Source organism: Triturus cristatus, chromosome 8 (assembly GCF_964204655.1).
Source record: "Triturus cristatus chromosome 8, aTriCri1.1, whole genome shotgun sequence".
Classification (NCBI taxonomy): domain Eukaryota; kingdom Metazoa; phylum Chordata; class Amphibia; order Caudata; family Salamandridae; genus Triturus; species Triturus cristatus.
In genome coordinates, this window is record NC_140591.1 from 221,469,458 (window position 1) to 221,485,957 (window position 16,500).

General features: G+C 44.8%; 1 protein-coding gene across 1 annotated transcript in view; it reads left to right on the plus strand.

Moving 5' to 3' along the window:
* HEPHL1 (hephaestin like 1) overlaps positions 1 to 3,134 on the plus strand; it is a 384,637-nt gene extending 381,503 nt beyond the window's left edge. Inside the window, exon 20 of the mRNA XM_085621400.1 lies at positions 42 to 3,134. Coding sequence (XP_085477526.1) covers positions 42 to 241 — 200 coding nt within the window. The 3' untranslated portion in view covers positions 242 to 3,134. The remainder of the gene's footprint in view (positions 1 to 41) is intronic.
* The last annotated feature ends 13,366 nt before the right edge of the window (positions 3,135 to 16,500 follow it).

Consider the following 16,500-nt stretch of genomic DNA (forward strand, 5'->3'; position numbering starts at 1 on the left):
CAGTAAATAAAGCATTTATATGAGATTTTTCTATTTTTCAGGCAGCAGCCAAGCAGGAGTAGAGCTCTTTGGAAGCAGCCTGGATGCCAGACAGGCTAAGACCGCCCTCATAGCCTTGCTCATCATTGGAATCACGCTTCTCTCGATACTATTGACTGTCCTTGTTGTTCTCAGTGTCCTCCGGAAAAGGATGTTTCGTTGGACGTACCGTAACCCTGCACTCCCAGTCGATACCTTGTGAATGCTTTTTTATATAGGAACGTGCAGTATTACTGGTGGCAGGGGTGCCGCTGTAAAGTATTATGTTACTTGAAAACAGGATGTTGAATGTGCAAGCCTTTTGACCATTCAGCGAAATGTGGCTCCAAAGTTTGGATTTGTTAAATAGGGATTATGATCCACCAAACAATTTGATCTTAAGGTATGTCGAGTTAAGGTTCCTCAGATGTGTGGAGGACAGTTAAGCGAGCTGCTGATGAAATGAATATTTCAGTATGATGTTGCATGTTCAATGATCAAATACTAATTGAACTTAAAATCAGAACAAACCATGCATTTCAATTGTTGCAAAATGTTGGCATTGTTCAGTCTCATTGAGAGGTTGCACAAATGAAAGTGTTAACCAGCTTCCTTTAGCGACTGTCAGTCTCCATGTGGTGTTGGTGTAAACGCTTTATTGAGCACGTTAGTGAAAGATATTTATATAGTAACAGACATGGGCTGCAACAATAGGAAGAGAATTGGTCTGATGTCCAGAATTCCGATGGCAGTAACTCCAAGGAATGAGTGTTAGCCAGATCACTGAGCTTGAAGCCCTGAACACCTAACAGCCATCAGCTTTAACAGACCATTTTAGTCCCACTTATTATCCCTCCAGCCCCTCCTCTCACTGTTTATTACATAGCCAGTCAAGGTAGAGGTACAGGATTCGGTCAGCTCCTTCATATGCTTACTGGATCTTGAACCACATACCGTGAGGTCGGCACCTCAAACCTCCTCGCTGGGCATCAGCATGTTATGTATTAAAATGGATTGAGAGGAGAAAGTGTTTTCCAGGGACAAAAGTCAGTGAAGCCCGAAAGATAAGCCTGCTTCTGCCTCAGAGATCTTGATTCAGGACAGAGGAAGCAGAATCCTTGAGTCCCATTGCACCATCTGAGAAAAACAAAAACACAGCCAAGCTCTGCCCTTTCCCACACCTAGAATTTCTTCCTTGCAATTAATGTAAAAAACTAAAAGCAGCTCATTTTCAACCAAGTGCTCTAGAGCTGTCGATCACTGTAGTCTGTGGCAATCAGTGCTTTAAGAGGGATGAAAAAATGGAGGGCGTTCTAGGAACAGCATGGTCTAAGTAACGCATATAGGAGGCGATCTATGTTACAAGACGATGAGCAATATATATTGTTAGAACCCCTATGATTAACAAATTCAGAAATAGTCTTTCTTTGCAAAGAGAATAACCAAAATTGGCAAGCAAGAAGCCCCATCGATACCAATCTCTAAGCAAGCTCTGTTCAGATATTACTTTGCAAAGCTCTTTATGAAGGCACCTTGGAGTCTCCGCAGCAAAGGTTCACTCAAAGTCTGGGCTTGATTCACAAGAGTAGGTCACACTTCGGAAGTAAGTTTACACTTTGTAGTATGTTTACTGTGTTCAGTATTCACAAATTCTGAGTGTAGACTTACTACAAAAGCGTAAATTACATGTTCCCATCACCAATTGGCCTACTTATGTGTGAGTGAGTGGGTGACATCCATCCCTAAACCCCTCCCAAACCCCTTCTTACTCCTCCCTAATCCCATTCCTTTCAGTAGTAAGACTTTCCCTTTTACAACCGACTCCCCCCTGTCCTCCCCACATTTACTTTTAAAATCCATGCTTACATGTGCTTAGACTCCGCAGTCGAGCAGAACTTCGCACCTATAAGCATAGGCGGTACTTGAACTTTATAGTATGTTTTGTAGCGCCTGTGTAGCACCACAAAACGTACTACAAAGTGAAGATTTCCAAATCTCCATCAAAAAGCCCAAGCACGACCCCCCTTTGAAAACCCCTTCGAAAACCTGTCTAAAATGCCCTATCCAGACCTGCTTCAAAATACCCCATCTAACTGCCCATCATGTCCCCCTTATAAAGCCTCATCCAGTCCCTCTTCTTTAAAGCTGTTTCCAGGACCCTCGGTAACAAGCTTCATCTAGTCTCTTCCTATTTAGATTTTCTTCAAAATCCGAGCCCACTTGCCCTTCTGGAATACCCCATCCACTCACCCTTTCAGTTCCAGGGCGGTACACTTCAAAAAACATCATTAATTTCCTCATGATTTCCCTAACCACCTCCCAATATTCAGAGTCCCATCCACTCCTCTCTAAAAGCCACCTCCACCCTTCTCTAGTAACAACATCCAATCCTAACTCATTAAATTGCCACCTAATTCTTTATATTTGTGTTTATAGTTAAATGTTTTATAGAGCACATGGTCACCCAAATAGGGTGTCTCAGCGCTGCAGAAGAAACACACCTCACCCTCAATCAGTCTGGCTTTGCCAGTTAGTAAAGCCAAGTCTTTAGAAGTTCCCAAAAATATATAAAAGATTGCCCTCCCTGTCTAATACGGTATATCGGGGAAACCTACGCCATTTTCAGATTGGCCGAGTATAGGCATCTTGCAGGGAGGTAAGGGATGACCAGACTCCTAAAACAGTGTAGTTCCATTGTGTCAGAGTTCCATAGGTGAAAAAGAGAGCCTTGTATTAAATGCACTCCATAAAGGGAAACAAATTCAGTTCTCTTAGCTGAGCCTCCAAAGACGCGAACAAGGGAGTATGCCTAAAAGACATGCTGCGGCATGTTGAATAGTTTGAAGTCTTTCTAAGGAAGCCTTGGAGAGACCAAGATAAAGGACCTACCATACCCTACGTGGGGCCATGGCCTGCTGGCTCCTCGACATTTGTTATCCTCCCAACTCTAATGTGATGTGTGCCATATTCCTGTGCCCTTCCCTCCCCCACCCGCCCACTCCACTTTGCATTTAATGATACTGTTTATTCCTTCTTGTACTACACTGCACCATGATGTGTATTTTTGCTTCAATAAAATATGATGACACAAAAAAGGAAAAGAAGAAAAAAAAAAGGACCTACCATAATCCAGGCAGAAAGGGATCAACATCTCTACTATGTTTTTCTCTATGGATGTTGGTAGTAGCTAAAGAATTCTCTGAAACTTCTTAGGAGGCCAAAACAGCAGGATGTCACTAGTGATAGGGTGATCAAACCTAAGTTCACTATCCAGGCAGATTCCCAAACTTTTCACCACCTGTTTGGCCGCTGGCAGTGGTCTGAGAGCCTCAAGCCATCATGTGGGCCCCCAGAAGCTTGGCCGATTCCCAATAATAATAAACTCTGTTTTTCTGCTGTTGAAGTTGTAGACAGTTTTGCTCCATCCAGCCTGCCATGGCCTACAAGCAGCAACTAATTTGGGGAGGTTTTACAAAGTTTGATGCCCATAAATGCCATGTGTGTACCTCGTCTTCAATACCTGACATAGACTGCACAGCATATGATCAGATAAAGCAATATCACAAATGCTATGCTGAAAATGTTAAGTGCAGAATATAGAAGGCCTGCTCAAAAAAATCAGCAGTTGATTGGATCCCATCATAGCGTTCACCAAAGAACAGTTCACATTAAATCTGTAATCTCAGTGAGATACCCCGTCTCTCCCTCTACTCCGCATCTGGCAAAGTGCTTTCTTGGACACAACGTTGTAGCACCTGCCTTGCTTAAAGATTCCAACCAGTAGGAATTCTTTATTGAAACTCGATTCTTGAATTGTGAGCAAGATTTATGAACTTTACAGAATTCCTACTGGTTATAGTCTTTAAGCAGTGCAAAGAGGGGATGAAACCCATCGGGGAACGCTTCGGAATAATTGGTGTCTTGCACTCTTGAATCAGAGAGTGAAATGCTACTGCACGCTACAAGTTGAGTACTTTATTGGATAACTTTGAGTAACTAGGAGTGCGTGATACTCTTTACTTGAGTAGCTCCTGCCGTCCCACTTGCATAAGATGGATCATGGACTCTCAAAATGCACAAAATCTGTACTGTGTGAATTATGTAGAAAGCTTGAAGTGGAGGGTTTGAGGGACCCACCTCTAAGCCAAAGGCCAAACCCACTGGTAGAATCTATGGTCTCTTTTGAATTGATAGAAGCTGCCACCATTCTTGTCCCATCTGGGACATTCACATGTATAGTCTGTCATGGGTAGTTGCATCCAGGATTCCATTGCATACATCTTAAAAGTAGAAGCAGCGATGATAACTCAGTACACCACAAGGCTAATATAGAAAGCTAGTGCCTGATTTAGAGTTGGTTGGTAATGGAAATTATCCCAGTATCCTACAAAGCATTAAATTGCTTTGTGAATATTTCACCAAACATTGAATTACAGAGGTTACCTCAAGGAATGCTCCATAACACAACGAGCACTGTGAAGCAGCTGCGGAACAACATGCTTAGTGCTGTCAAAAACACTTGAATGAATCGTTGATTCACTAAAATGTATTCCACATCAAGGGGCAACTGAAATTGATGTTTTGACTAGTATCCCACTGACCTTTAAATCTAGTTTACTGCTCCGATATAGCCACAGTTGTTACTTTGCCCCAACTATCACTGTACGTAAACATCAGTGGTCAGTGACTGCGACTGGCCACCATGTTGGGTATTCGTTCTAAGCCACTTTCTTTAGGTGTCAATGGCTGGCACATTGACTTGTGCTTTTAGAACGCAATAAGAACGAAAGGTTCTAAATACATTAGCACAATTTACTGAGATCTTCGTTCCTCCAATGTAAAATGTGTTGTAGTGTTAGAGCTTTTCAAAATGATCCCTCTTTCTTACTAAGGTACCCATTTTTGGTATGATGGACCATTGGCCCAGAATATTTAATTGTATTTTGTTACTGTAAATGATGGTACTGAAGTACTTGTGTTTCTGTTTTTTAAACACATATAATTTATTTTTGGAACTTCAAATAAGTAGCAAGATGTACACAGACTACTTAAAGCACTCCTGAATGTGAATTTCACTGAGCATCTGTGTAGGTAGACAATGAATAATTGTGTTTGTGTCTTGAAATGCATTGTTAATGTTGAGAAATGGAAACGGTAAATATTTAAAAGTGTAAAGTTTTATTATAAATCATTTTTCCGACGATGCTTCTTAAAATGCAGTGTTTTCTTTTGTGAAATAAATTTTGGTTTCTATTTAACGTGTTTGAGTTTAGAATGAAAAATGTCTAGCTTGTGAGAACTTATTTTACAAAGCAGACTTCCAAAAGTATAACCTAACACCATCCCGATTGAATAGTTGAAGGTGGAATGGACAAGAATTTGGCTCCAAAAATGATTCATATATCGGTAATCTGACGAAACATGCATTTCAATTTCAAGCTGACTGCATAGCATAACAAGCATTTGCAATGCAAACTGGTTTTGCATTTGTGAGAGTTAGAGGTATTGGCATTCTAAATGACAATGTCTTTTACCTATGTGAGTGAAGTGGATGTATATGGAGTGGAATTATGTGGGTTGAATTGGACGTGTTTGTTGTGGAATTGTGTGTGGTGTGGAGTGGATTTGTATAGCAGAATTATGTGGCATGACGTGCAGTGGAAATATGTGGAAATTATGTTGTATTGAGTGTACTGCAATAATGTGGCGTGGGATTGTATGTCAGACTGTAATTATGTGAAATGACATTTTGTGTTGTGGAGTGGTATGTTGTGGAATTAAATGATGTGGTGTGCTGTTGAATTCTGTGGCATGATGTGATATTCTGTGGTGTGGATTGGATGTATGCGGTGTGTTGTGTAATTGTGTTGTTGAGTTGAAATATGTGGCTTGTTGAATTATGTGGTATGAAATGGAAATGTGTAGAGTTGAATTGTGTGGTGTGGAGTTGAGTGAAATTACGCTGATTGGAATTATGTGGCATGGTGCGGAGTATACTTGTGTGCATTGTTACAAAGTTTTAAAATGATTAAATCGAAGTACAAAAAAGGCGGCCTTTCATTGCGCATACATTTACAAAACCTTATAATATGCAACTACTTGTCCAAATATCAAAATGAAAACATGCAAAGTCAACCTCTAGTGACATTTGTGTTCATGAAAGGTCGGGATACAGCATGGATCCTTATAGAATGGTAGCCCTTAAGTACTGGTCGTCCATGTTCTACTGTGACTTCAGAAGACAAACTCAAGGGGGCTTCCTTGAGCTTACATTGGTAGAGGGCAGGTAATGGGGAGAGGGCTCTGCCCGGAGAGGAGTCTTTGAGAAGGAATAGATGGAGTCTAAGCACAAAGAAGGAGGAAGACACGTTGGTACACACAGAGGTCAGATAAGAGAGATTAAGAGAAGACAGCTTGGCGCTTAAACTGCAGCCCCAGACCAGCAGGTCGAAGACACAGTGATGGCTGAAGGTGATGATGGCGGGACCTGTGTGGGTGCTGGAGTGAGAGTGAAATGTGTGGGCTGGGGCCTTCTACCGTACAGCACTCGAAACCTGCATACACAGTCCCAACCGGTGAAACATGTGTTCACAACCCAGAGGAATGCACTCTGCCCCTGCCCAACAGTGAGGACAGAGCAGCTTTCCCCCCCGGCTATGTTTGAAGCAGCTTTTTATTTGGAGGAGGCAATTAAAATTAAGCAAGCATTTGTAAATGCACAGTATATATAAAAAAAATACATGTTTAACATGTATTGTTTACAAAGAGATGTTATGAACATACATTTGTACTGTCTCTAAGGGAGATAACAATAGGGCACAACTTCTTTGATATTGTTATGATAAACAAAATGTATGGAGATAGAGGGAAACTCAAAAGGATGGAAGAGGAACCTCATTTGAATTCCTTAATGTTTTGTTAAAATCCAAATGAAAAGAAAAATGAGTATATCTTGGTGATTTGGTGCAGCATCATCGACAATCACACAAACTAGATCTAAACCTCGATTTTACCTATTGTCTTAGTTGTTACTACGACATAAGTTCTGGTGGTGCTGCACTCTAGATTCTCGTCCCATAATGCTTTGCAGGGCCTTTGGTTGGAATTGTATTTTTGCCCATAACCATGCTTGTTGTGGTCCTAGGAGGATGGGACCACCACCGAATCGTTCAGCATGATGTGCTCTTTGTGTTCAAGGCATCTGCTTGGTTCTCTCCCTAGGTTAGGGAGGACCCCACAATCATCACCTCTCTCACTGCTTGCTGTATTTTAATTTTCACTTTTGTGAGATGACTATATTATCAAAAGTATGTGAGGTTTCTGTTTTATTAATTGGCATGAGACGGAATTGCAGAGCAGTGGAGTTCACAGAGTTTTTCTTCAACTCCGCATTCTGTGTAGTGGTACTCTGCGAACTACGGCACCCTTCATTTTATTTCTATGATTGATAAAAATAGGAGTCGTTGCAGGGAGACCAGGACAATGGGGAGGAGGAAGGAGACCTGGCAGGACAGGGGTGGGCATGTAGCACATGGGAGGAGATGGGCGACATAGCATGACAGGGGTGGGCATGTAGCACATGGGAGGAGGTGGGAGACCTGGCTGGTGGGAGGTGGGCATGTAGCACATGGGAGAAGGTGGGAGATGTGGCAGGACAGGGGTGAGCATGTAGCACATGGGAGGAGGTGGGAGACCTGGCTGGAGAGGGGTGGGCATGTAGCAAATGGGAGAAGGTGGGAGACGTGCCAGGACAGGTGTGGGCATGTAGCACATGGAAGCAGGTGGGAGACATGGCAGGACAGAGGTGGTATGCCGCACATGGAAGGAGGTGGGAGACGTGGCAAGACAGGGGTGGACATGTAGCACATGGGAGGAGGTGGGAGACATGTCAGAACAGGGGTGGGCATGTAGCACATGGGAGGAGGTGGGAGACCTGGCAGGAGAGGGGTAGGCATGTAGAAAATGGGAGAAGGTAGGAAACATGCCAGGACAGGGGTGGGCATGTAGAACATGGGAGGAGGTGGGAGCCCTGGCAGGACAGGGGTGGGCATGTAACACATGGGAGGAGGTGGGAGACGTGGCAGGAGAGGTGGGCATGTAGCACATGGGAGGAGGTGGGAGCCCTGGCAGGACAGGGGTGGGCATGTAGCACATGGGTCAAGGTGGGAGATGTGGGAGGAGAGGGGTGGGCTTGTAGCACATGGGAGGAGGTGGAAGACATTACAGGACAGGGGTGGGCATGTAGCACGTGGGAGGAGGTGGGAGACTTTGCAGGACGGGGTGGGTAGGTTGCACATGGAAGGAGATGGGAGACATTGCAAGATAGGGGTGAGCAGGTAGCACATGGGAGGAGGTGGGAGACGTTGCAGTAGAGCGGTGGGCAGGTAGCACATGGAGGTGGGAGATGTTGCAGGACAGGGGTGGGCATGTAGCACATGCAAGGAGGTGGAAGACGTTGCAGGACAGGGGTGGGCATGTAGCCCATGGGAGGAGGTGGGAGATGTTGCAGGAGGGGGGTGGGCATGTAGCACATGGGAGGAGGTGGCAGATGTTGCAGGTCAGGGGTGGGCATGTAGCACATGGGAGGAGGTGGGAGATGTTGCAGGACGGGGGCATGTAACACATGGGAGGTGGTGGGAGACGTGGTAGAAGGAGTGAGGGAAGTGAGAGGAGGAAAAAAAGACATAAAATAGTCCCCAAATGAGCGTAACGGTACCTCAGTTGGTCCCTACTCCTGTGGGAAGAAACCAAACACAAAAAGAGAGACAAGACATAGGATTGACCACTAGCAAGCAAGTATTTTTAAAGGATACATGTAGGAGAGTAGGATCTGCACCTTTGTTGTCCCCACTTTTTTTCTGATGTTTACACTGGTTTCTGGCTATAGTCTGGCAGTCACCCCTAAGGCAGGCCCTATCAATCCTGAGGGCAGGGTGCTTGGTTTCCATGTGAGGGGGTGCCTCTGCCTGAGCAGGGCCCCTCTGCAGCTCTCAGAGTCTATTCTCTGGGGCGGTTTGTGAATGCGGCCAAACCATATACTCTTAAGTGCATTATAACCTCACGGTAAATGCTAACTCTGGGATGGCTGCATTAAAACATGTTGTGTTTGGTGTCAAACGCTTTGGAATCATACCCCCACACCAGTAACTGGTGTGGGAGTATGATCCCACCCTTCTAGAGGGATAGACATGTACCCACTATGGAAACACAGTAGAATCCTGAAGAGCCCTGGCATCACAAAATGGATGCCACCAGTCACAGACACTGACCTGCTGATGACCGGAACTCGCAGTGGAGGAGGCCCAACATTAAGCATCCTGTCCCAGGGAGGTGTGGTCACCTCCCAGACAGGATTTAGTGTATTGGGGCTGGGTGGGTGCACTCCTAGAGTGCTTTGAAGTCCTGCACTGGGGAAGCAGTAGGCTCCTCTGTGCATATGCCAGCTCAAACCGGTTCAGGGGCTACCTGCCCCTGCTCTGGCGTGACACTGGACAAAGGGAAGTGGGTGTAGCCACCCACTCCCCTGACCCTCCCATAGGTGGGGTCATAGAGCTAGTCCCTCCCTTCCTTCTAGTATAAGTTAGGGAACCCTTGCCATTGCAAACTAGATATCCCTGGACGACACTCTGAAGAAGAATCCTGGACCTTCGACGTTCCACTACCTCTGGAAGACTGAAGAATCTCCATTGGAGTCAAGGAGTGACTCCCCTGCTTGACAGGCACCCAATCTTGCAATCAATGGTCAGAAACTTTCCTGCTCCCGCCGGAGTTCGAAGTCCCTGCATCCTAGGAAGAGGATTTCCTGACTTCTCCAAGGCCATCATGAGTCCCCAGTGATGCTGAGGCAAGTGGACCCCACGAGTGACGAGGAACCGCAATCCCTGGGTACCGTGCACTATTTTCGAGTGCAACCCCTTCACGACATTCTACGAACTTGTGCATTAGACCACGTGTGGTCCAAGCCTCCAGCAGGATTTCCACTGAAGATCAGAGGCCTACCCCATCCTGAGTGACCGTGGGCCCCTGTTGAGTGAATCCTCCCGAGGCGTCTTTGCGATCCCTTGCCGGTTGGCTTGTGGGTCCCCAGAAGACTTTTCTACAAAACCAAAGGGCTTCCCTGGTTGCTCCAGGTCTGTCCTGACTTCCCCTCGCTGGGTGAGTCCCTCAGACCTTGCTGGTCTGCACCGCTGACGTTTTACACTTTCCACAAGACTTGCTGTTGTCCAATCTGGTTGCCAACACCTCAGTAAGCTGCAGACTTTGAGGGACACACCAAATCCAGCTCCTGGTCATCGTCGACACCTCCTGGACCTCGTGGCTGAAGAGTCAAGACACCTGTGGATCACCTGAAATCACCCGACGACTGTGGGCATCCATCTTCCTTGCCCAGTGACTTTGAACACTGTCCTCTTTGCTTTCAGGTCTTCCTTCTTCTGAATCCAGCCTTGGATTCCACCGGACACTTCTCCCGTCTTCACAAGCAGCAAGTCTTCTTTGGCTCCCATTGAAAATGACGCCGCGACCCGACACCAAAAGACACCTATGCACCCGGCTTTCCTGGGTGAGGTAACTCCAGCACTACGGTGCTCCTGTGGGTGTTGGCTCTAGAATTACTTACCCTGTAAGTGACTTGCTTGTAGACTCTCCCGAAGTATCCTAAAACTCTACATTTCTAATCGCAACTTGCTTCATTGAAGTCAATTGGGATCCGCGACTGCAGGCGTCTCCCGTGGGTCCTTTACTTACCTGCCTTGGGTGGATTAGTGAGGCTCCAGCACATCTGAAGGCCCTAGGCCTTGTCCCCTTGCAAGTCGTTATCTCTAAGTCTCTTTTTTAGTGTATGGTCTGGTATGCCCCTAGGGCCCCAGCCATATTTGTGCTTAACTTGTTGTGAAATGTTGATTTGTGCATATGTCCTTGACTTCTAATCTCATAAAGAGATTAGTAGAGTGTGTCTAGTAATAAATACATATATATTTTATATATATACCTGTGTGTTCTTTGATTTAGTAATTCAAGAGATTATAAGGTAAAACATGCTGCTTTACATTCCTCTAAAGACTTAGCCTGAAGGCTGCTCTCCACAGCTGCCACTAGGATAGCTTTCTTCAAAAAGGTTGTCTTAAACCTACTACCATAAGAGTCGAATTGTACTGGTGCAAGGTGTCTACTTTAACTAGTGAACAGCATATACCAGGCCAACTTCTCACATTGGTGGGCAGCGTGTGGGATTACAGCTTGCCATTGTTTTACCAGAAAATCTCTATTTGAATTACTAACTGAAAACCACTATAGGTACTCAAGGTACATATAAAGTCAAGCTTAGTATCAATAAGTTCTACTGAACTTAGAGCTGTGTGTCAAGGGATAGCACACCCTTTCTACTAGGATAAGCTAGGATCAGTAGGCCACATACTAGTGTAGGTAGTACAACACTGCACAACACTAGAATGTCCTTAAGGGTTGGAACCAGTGGGTCCACCCAGCCTCAGTATAAGGACATGACTTTCTTTGACCTGAAAGCCATGTGTGCTGCAAGGCACCTGAGGATAGGACAGAAACCCTCCACACTACACCTGATAGATCTGCTGACAGCAGATGATCTTAGATTAGCTCTAGGAGCTAATGAGTCTGAATCAGGGGTGGGTCAATTACAGTGTCTGGGTCAGATGATGAAAATCAGGATGACCTGGACTCTGTGGTTGAAGGGCCAGACCCACAAGGGTCTGAAAAGGACAGAGGAATTCTCCCTAAGAGAACTGACAGAGTGGAGGAGAGGCCTAGGTCTCCTTCTAGGGAGTCTGACCATTCCTATCACTCTGGCAGAGAATCGGTCCAGCATAGGAACTCCTACCTTCCTACAAGGGAGACCTCCTCTGACAGAATGTACAAACTGCTGCAGTATGAGGAAGCAAGGTCTGCCCTCAAAGCCAAGCAGTTTGCATTAGATAGAGAAGCCTTTGAGCTCCAGAGAGCTTTCAGAAGATAGGGGTTAGAAACCTCTGGTGGCAGCAACAGTGTCCCTAGAGTCAGAGAATATATTCCAGACCATAGGAACCTGTCTAAGGTTATTCCTCCCTACCAGAGTGGTGATGATATCCACAGATGGATAACTGCTATGGAAAGGGCCTGTAGAGTGCAACAGGTCCCCCAAAAGCAGTGGGGAGCAATCTTGTGGCTCTCCTTTTCAGATAATGGCATGGACAAGGTGATCACTGTTAGAGAAGGGGATGCTGATGACTATGAAGTCCTGAAGAGTGCACTGATAGATGGGTTTGGCTTAACCACTGAGCAGTACAGGTTGAAGTTCAGAGACACCTACAAAGCACAGACTCAGGACTGGACTGACTTTGTAGATTGTGCAACCAAGGCTCTGGAGGGTTGGCTGGTTGGCAGTAGGGTTACTGATTTCAAGGGATTGTATAATCTAATGATGAGAGAACAGATCCTTAATAATTGCCAGAACCAGTTGTTGCATCAGTACCTGGTGGACTCTGATCTGTAATGCACAATGTAAGTAGGAAAAGCTTCTAGACTTACGGGGGGGGCGAGAGGAACTAAAGAGGGGAGTGCACCCTCCCGTGTTTTAACACTGCTTTACCACAAAGTACTCCCCACTACCGACTCGCTAATGAGTGGTTGGATCCATTTGAACAATCCTGGAATTCTGATAGTGTGGAGATCCCTACGTGAAGTCACTATAGGACACCACTATTGAGTGGGGAAGGAGGCAAATCCTTTTGTTTTATATTCCCTCACACACCCTAGTGGTGTCATGCTTCATCATAGGGACACCCCGATGCCTAGAAGTCAGGGTGGGCTCAACTGTCTTTCAGGGAGCTCTTAGGAAGATATTTTTGGCCAGGGGGATAAAGATTCAGATCCCAGTTTCCCTTTTATTCTTGGATCTGTTGGGGGTGATAATAAAATACAAAGTAAGGGTCAGTAGGGATATTATGGTCCTAAGACCCTATAGCCAACATATTTCAGTCCTTGTAAGCCCCATAAAGGGTGCTGGACTTTCTTCAGGGCGGAGTAATGTGCCCCCTGGTATGAGTAATAAAGAGAATTTCCCTATACTACTTGTTATAAGGGCAGCTAGCGCTCCTTATTGATTTTTTAAGACAAATTAGTCTCACGTAATCACTCCATCTAGGAAGAGAAAAAGAAAAGAAAAGAAAAAATATACCACATATTGTTGTATATAGAGTTCTAGATTGTTCATATCTACATGCGTTCGTGTTCATTGAACTGTGGTGAACAGTTTTCCCACCACACACGCGGAGGTGGCGAGTGAAAACACACTTCGTTTATCAAACGCTCGTGTTTGTATTATGCCCATTGTAGTGGCGGCATTATGCCGCATCCTATCACCTTTCACTCTTAGGTGTGCGTTGTTGATATTGATCCAACACCCGTGTCATTCCCTCATGATCAAACTTGTAGCTTTAAAAATCGCCATATCTTTTCGGAAGTGCAATAACGTATTCGCATGCTCTCACTTCATGCTCATTCGTATATATACCTTTCACTCTCTCTCTCATTCATCCTTACCCCGTTTAGGAAGGGGTTTCAACTCCTAGTGGAGAACCAACGCTCTTCGGGGTAGCCCTGTAGTCAAACACTGTGTGTTTACAGGAGCACAATCACCAAGTTTAAAAGATAAATCAATTTTCAAGTCACCCGAACCGTCGGCCAACAGTTGTGATGGGGGAGACAAAACAAAACAAAACAAAGGACAATATCCATGAGAACAGTGCTGGAGGCTGGACCCCGAGGGAGCCAGCTCTCTTCTCATACCTTATGTTCGTGACTTGGCTTCATATTTATTCACGCCATCAAGGGTCCTGCCCCTCGTCCCGTCCTATTTGGAGGTGGTTCCACTGCTTGGGGTTCTGAGTTACGTCGATCTCCCGCTATAAATGTATCGATGTCTATTGGATGGTGTCACGCCCATTTCCGGGTTGCGTAATGGACGTCACAGTGACTCTTGCAGGAATTATGGGTATTGTAGTTCTACACTCAAACAGCTCCGTTTTTAATGTGGAATCAACAAAGTAATGCTGGTAGTGTCCTGCCTATTCATGGTCGTAAAACGTATGTCAACGTGACATTAGCATGAATCATGGGTGTTACGGTTCTAAAATAGGACCGCTCCGATTGCGCTATGAATATTCAATGGAAATTATAAAAGTTATGTTTGTAATGTGGAATAGGAGTCTCAGCCACTCCCAGCGGTATATCGGGTTATGAAGATATCATTTTGTTTTCTCGTGCTATTAAATGTGTGAAAACCCAACTTATTGGGACTGTAGGGCTGGAGATACCCAATCATATTATACGATTTTGCATTATCAATACACTAATGACGAAAATTCCGCCATAATGAACATTTAGATGTTTTTCAATGTTCGCCTCGGTATTCATAGTGAAGGGGCTGGACTTGTATATAGTATCTGATTAATCCGATCCTGCCTGTGACCTACCATGATCTCAGGGGCGTGGGAGATAGGGTGGTCATTGTGGAATGGGTTGTAATGAAATGCGTTGTGCTTAAGATTTGTAATTATCAATTACACATTCACAGCCCCAGTAGTGACACAATTAGGTAACTTCATTCACGTGATTTTGGAAACATTACATTATTGATTCACCCTAGATATATGTGTTGTTGGGAGAGGGATACTTAAGGGTCGCGAATCCCTGAATTGATAAAAGTACTACCTCTCTATCAAGAGATGTAGATATACAGTCAATTACCTTTTATTGAGTTGATTCCACGGTATCGAATCATTCAGTCCAACAATGTGGGTTTTAAGTCTATACACCCATCGCTGTTCACGTTCGAGTAGGGTTTTGGACATGTCACCATCACCCTTCACCTTCTCGATAATTGTCCACCACAAGTCTGTGTCCGTGTGTTTTTTCTCTATATAGTGAGCGGTGAGTTTAGTTGATGAAATAGCCCTTCTGATTGTGCTTCTATGCTCACTAATACGCACTTTAACTTTTCTCCCTGTCATCCCCACATACATGAGTTGGCAGGGGCATTTGATGAGGTAAATCACCTTATCGGTGTTACAGTTTGTGTGTGAACGTTGTTCCCATGTATACTGCATGCCTAGGTCTATTTCTTTGGTGTGTTCAGTTAGGGGGCAAACCACACATGAGCCACATGGGTAGTGGCCAGTGACCCCTGGTTGGTTCCATAGTGTCAATTGGTGTGTAGTTTGCATTTTAGTCTTCCTGAAATCAGTGTGTATAAGGGAGTCCCTAAGACTCCGGTGTCGTTTGAAAGAGAACATTGGTTTCTCAAATTTCAATTGATTTGAGGTTAAGACTGTCCACTTTTTGTTGATGATTTTCTTAATTGCATTCGATGATGCATTAAAAGTTGTTACACATATAAGTGTGTCCTGCTCCTCTTTCTGATGTTTTTCCAGTAGCGCCTCTCTAGGTGTGTTGCGGGACCGTTTCTTAGCTTTATCAATGATCTTCTTGGGGTATGATCTTTCTTCTAGTTTCTTTGCCAGATTTTCTGCTTCCACTTTGTATTCTTTGAGGTCCGCACAATTTCTTCGGATTCGTAAGAATTGGCCCACCGGGAGGTTCTCTCTAAGAGCATGGGGATGAGCACTATTAAAATGTAATAAGCTATTTTTGTCTGTTGGTTTAGAAAAAAGGGAACTAGTAACCCCTCCGTTCTTTGCACTCAGTTTGACATCTAGAAATGACACCTGTTCCTGGTTAAATGTCATAGTGAACTTCAGGTGTGGGTTGAGTTGGTTAATCCACGTATGAAAGTTGGTCAAAGTGGCTGTGTCACCCTCCCAAATCACCAGGATGTCATCTATGTAGCGCCACCACCCCTTGATGTTGTCAGTATAAGGATTCGTGGTCCAAACATGTTCTTCTTCTAGTTGCCCCACATACAAACACGCTATGCTTGGCGCGAATGTGCTGCCCATCGATGTACCGTGTACCTGCAGGTACAACTGATCCTCGAACCTGAAGCAGTTCTCTTTTAATGCTAGGCTCATTAGTGTGACAACCCAACTGACTGGAGCATCCCAGGTTCATTCCTCCCGGTGTAAGAGTGTTTCCGTTACTCTAATGCTTTCGTCCTGCGGAATGCTGGTGTATAATGCTTCTACATCCAAACATACAAAGACATTATGTCTTGGATCGTATGTAACATCCTGTAGGACATTCAACAGATGTTTGGTGTCTTGTATGTAAGACCTGATGCGAGTAACCAAGGGACGGAGGAACCAGTCAGTGTATTTCGATAAGGGTTCCAGAAGGTCCCGGATACAATAGGCCTCCCTGGGGTGGAACTTTTCCTTTATGAATTTTAGGTATTGTATAGAAGACCGGTGTCCTCTGGTCTTCACAATTCAAGAACTCATGTTCCTTTTTATTTATCCATCCCTGGTCCAGTGCTTCTATGGTCAGAATGTTTATAGTTTTTCTAAGACGAGA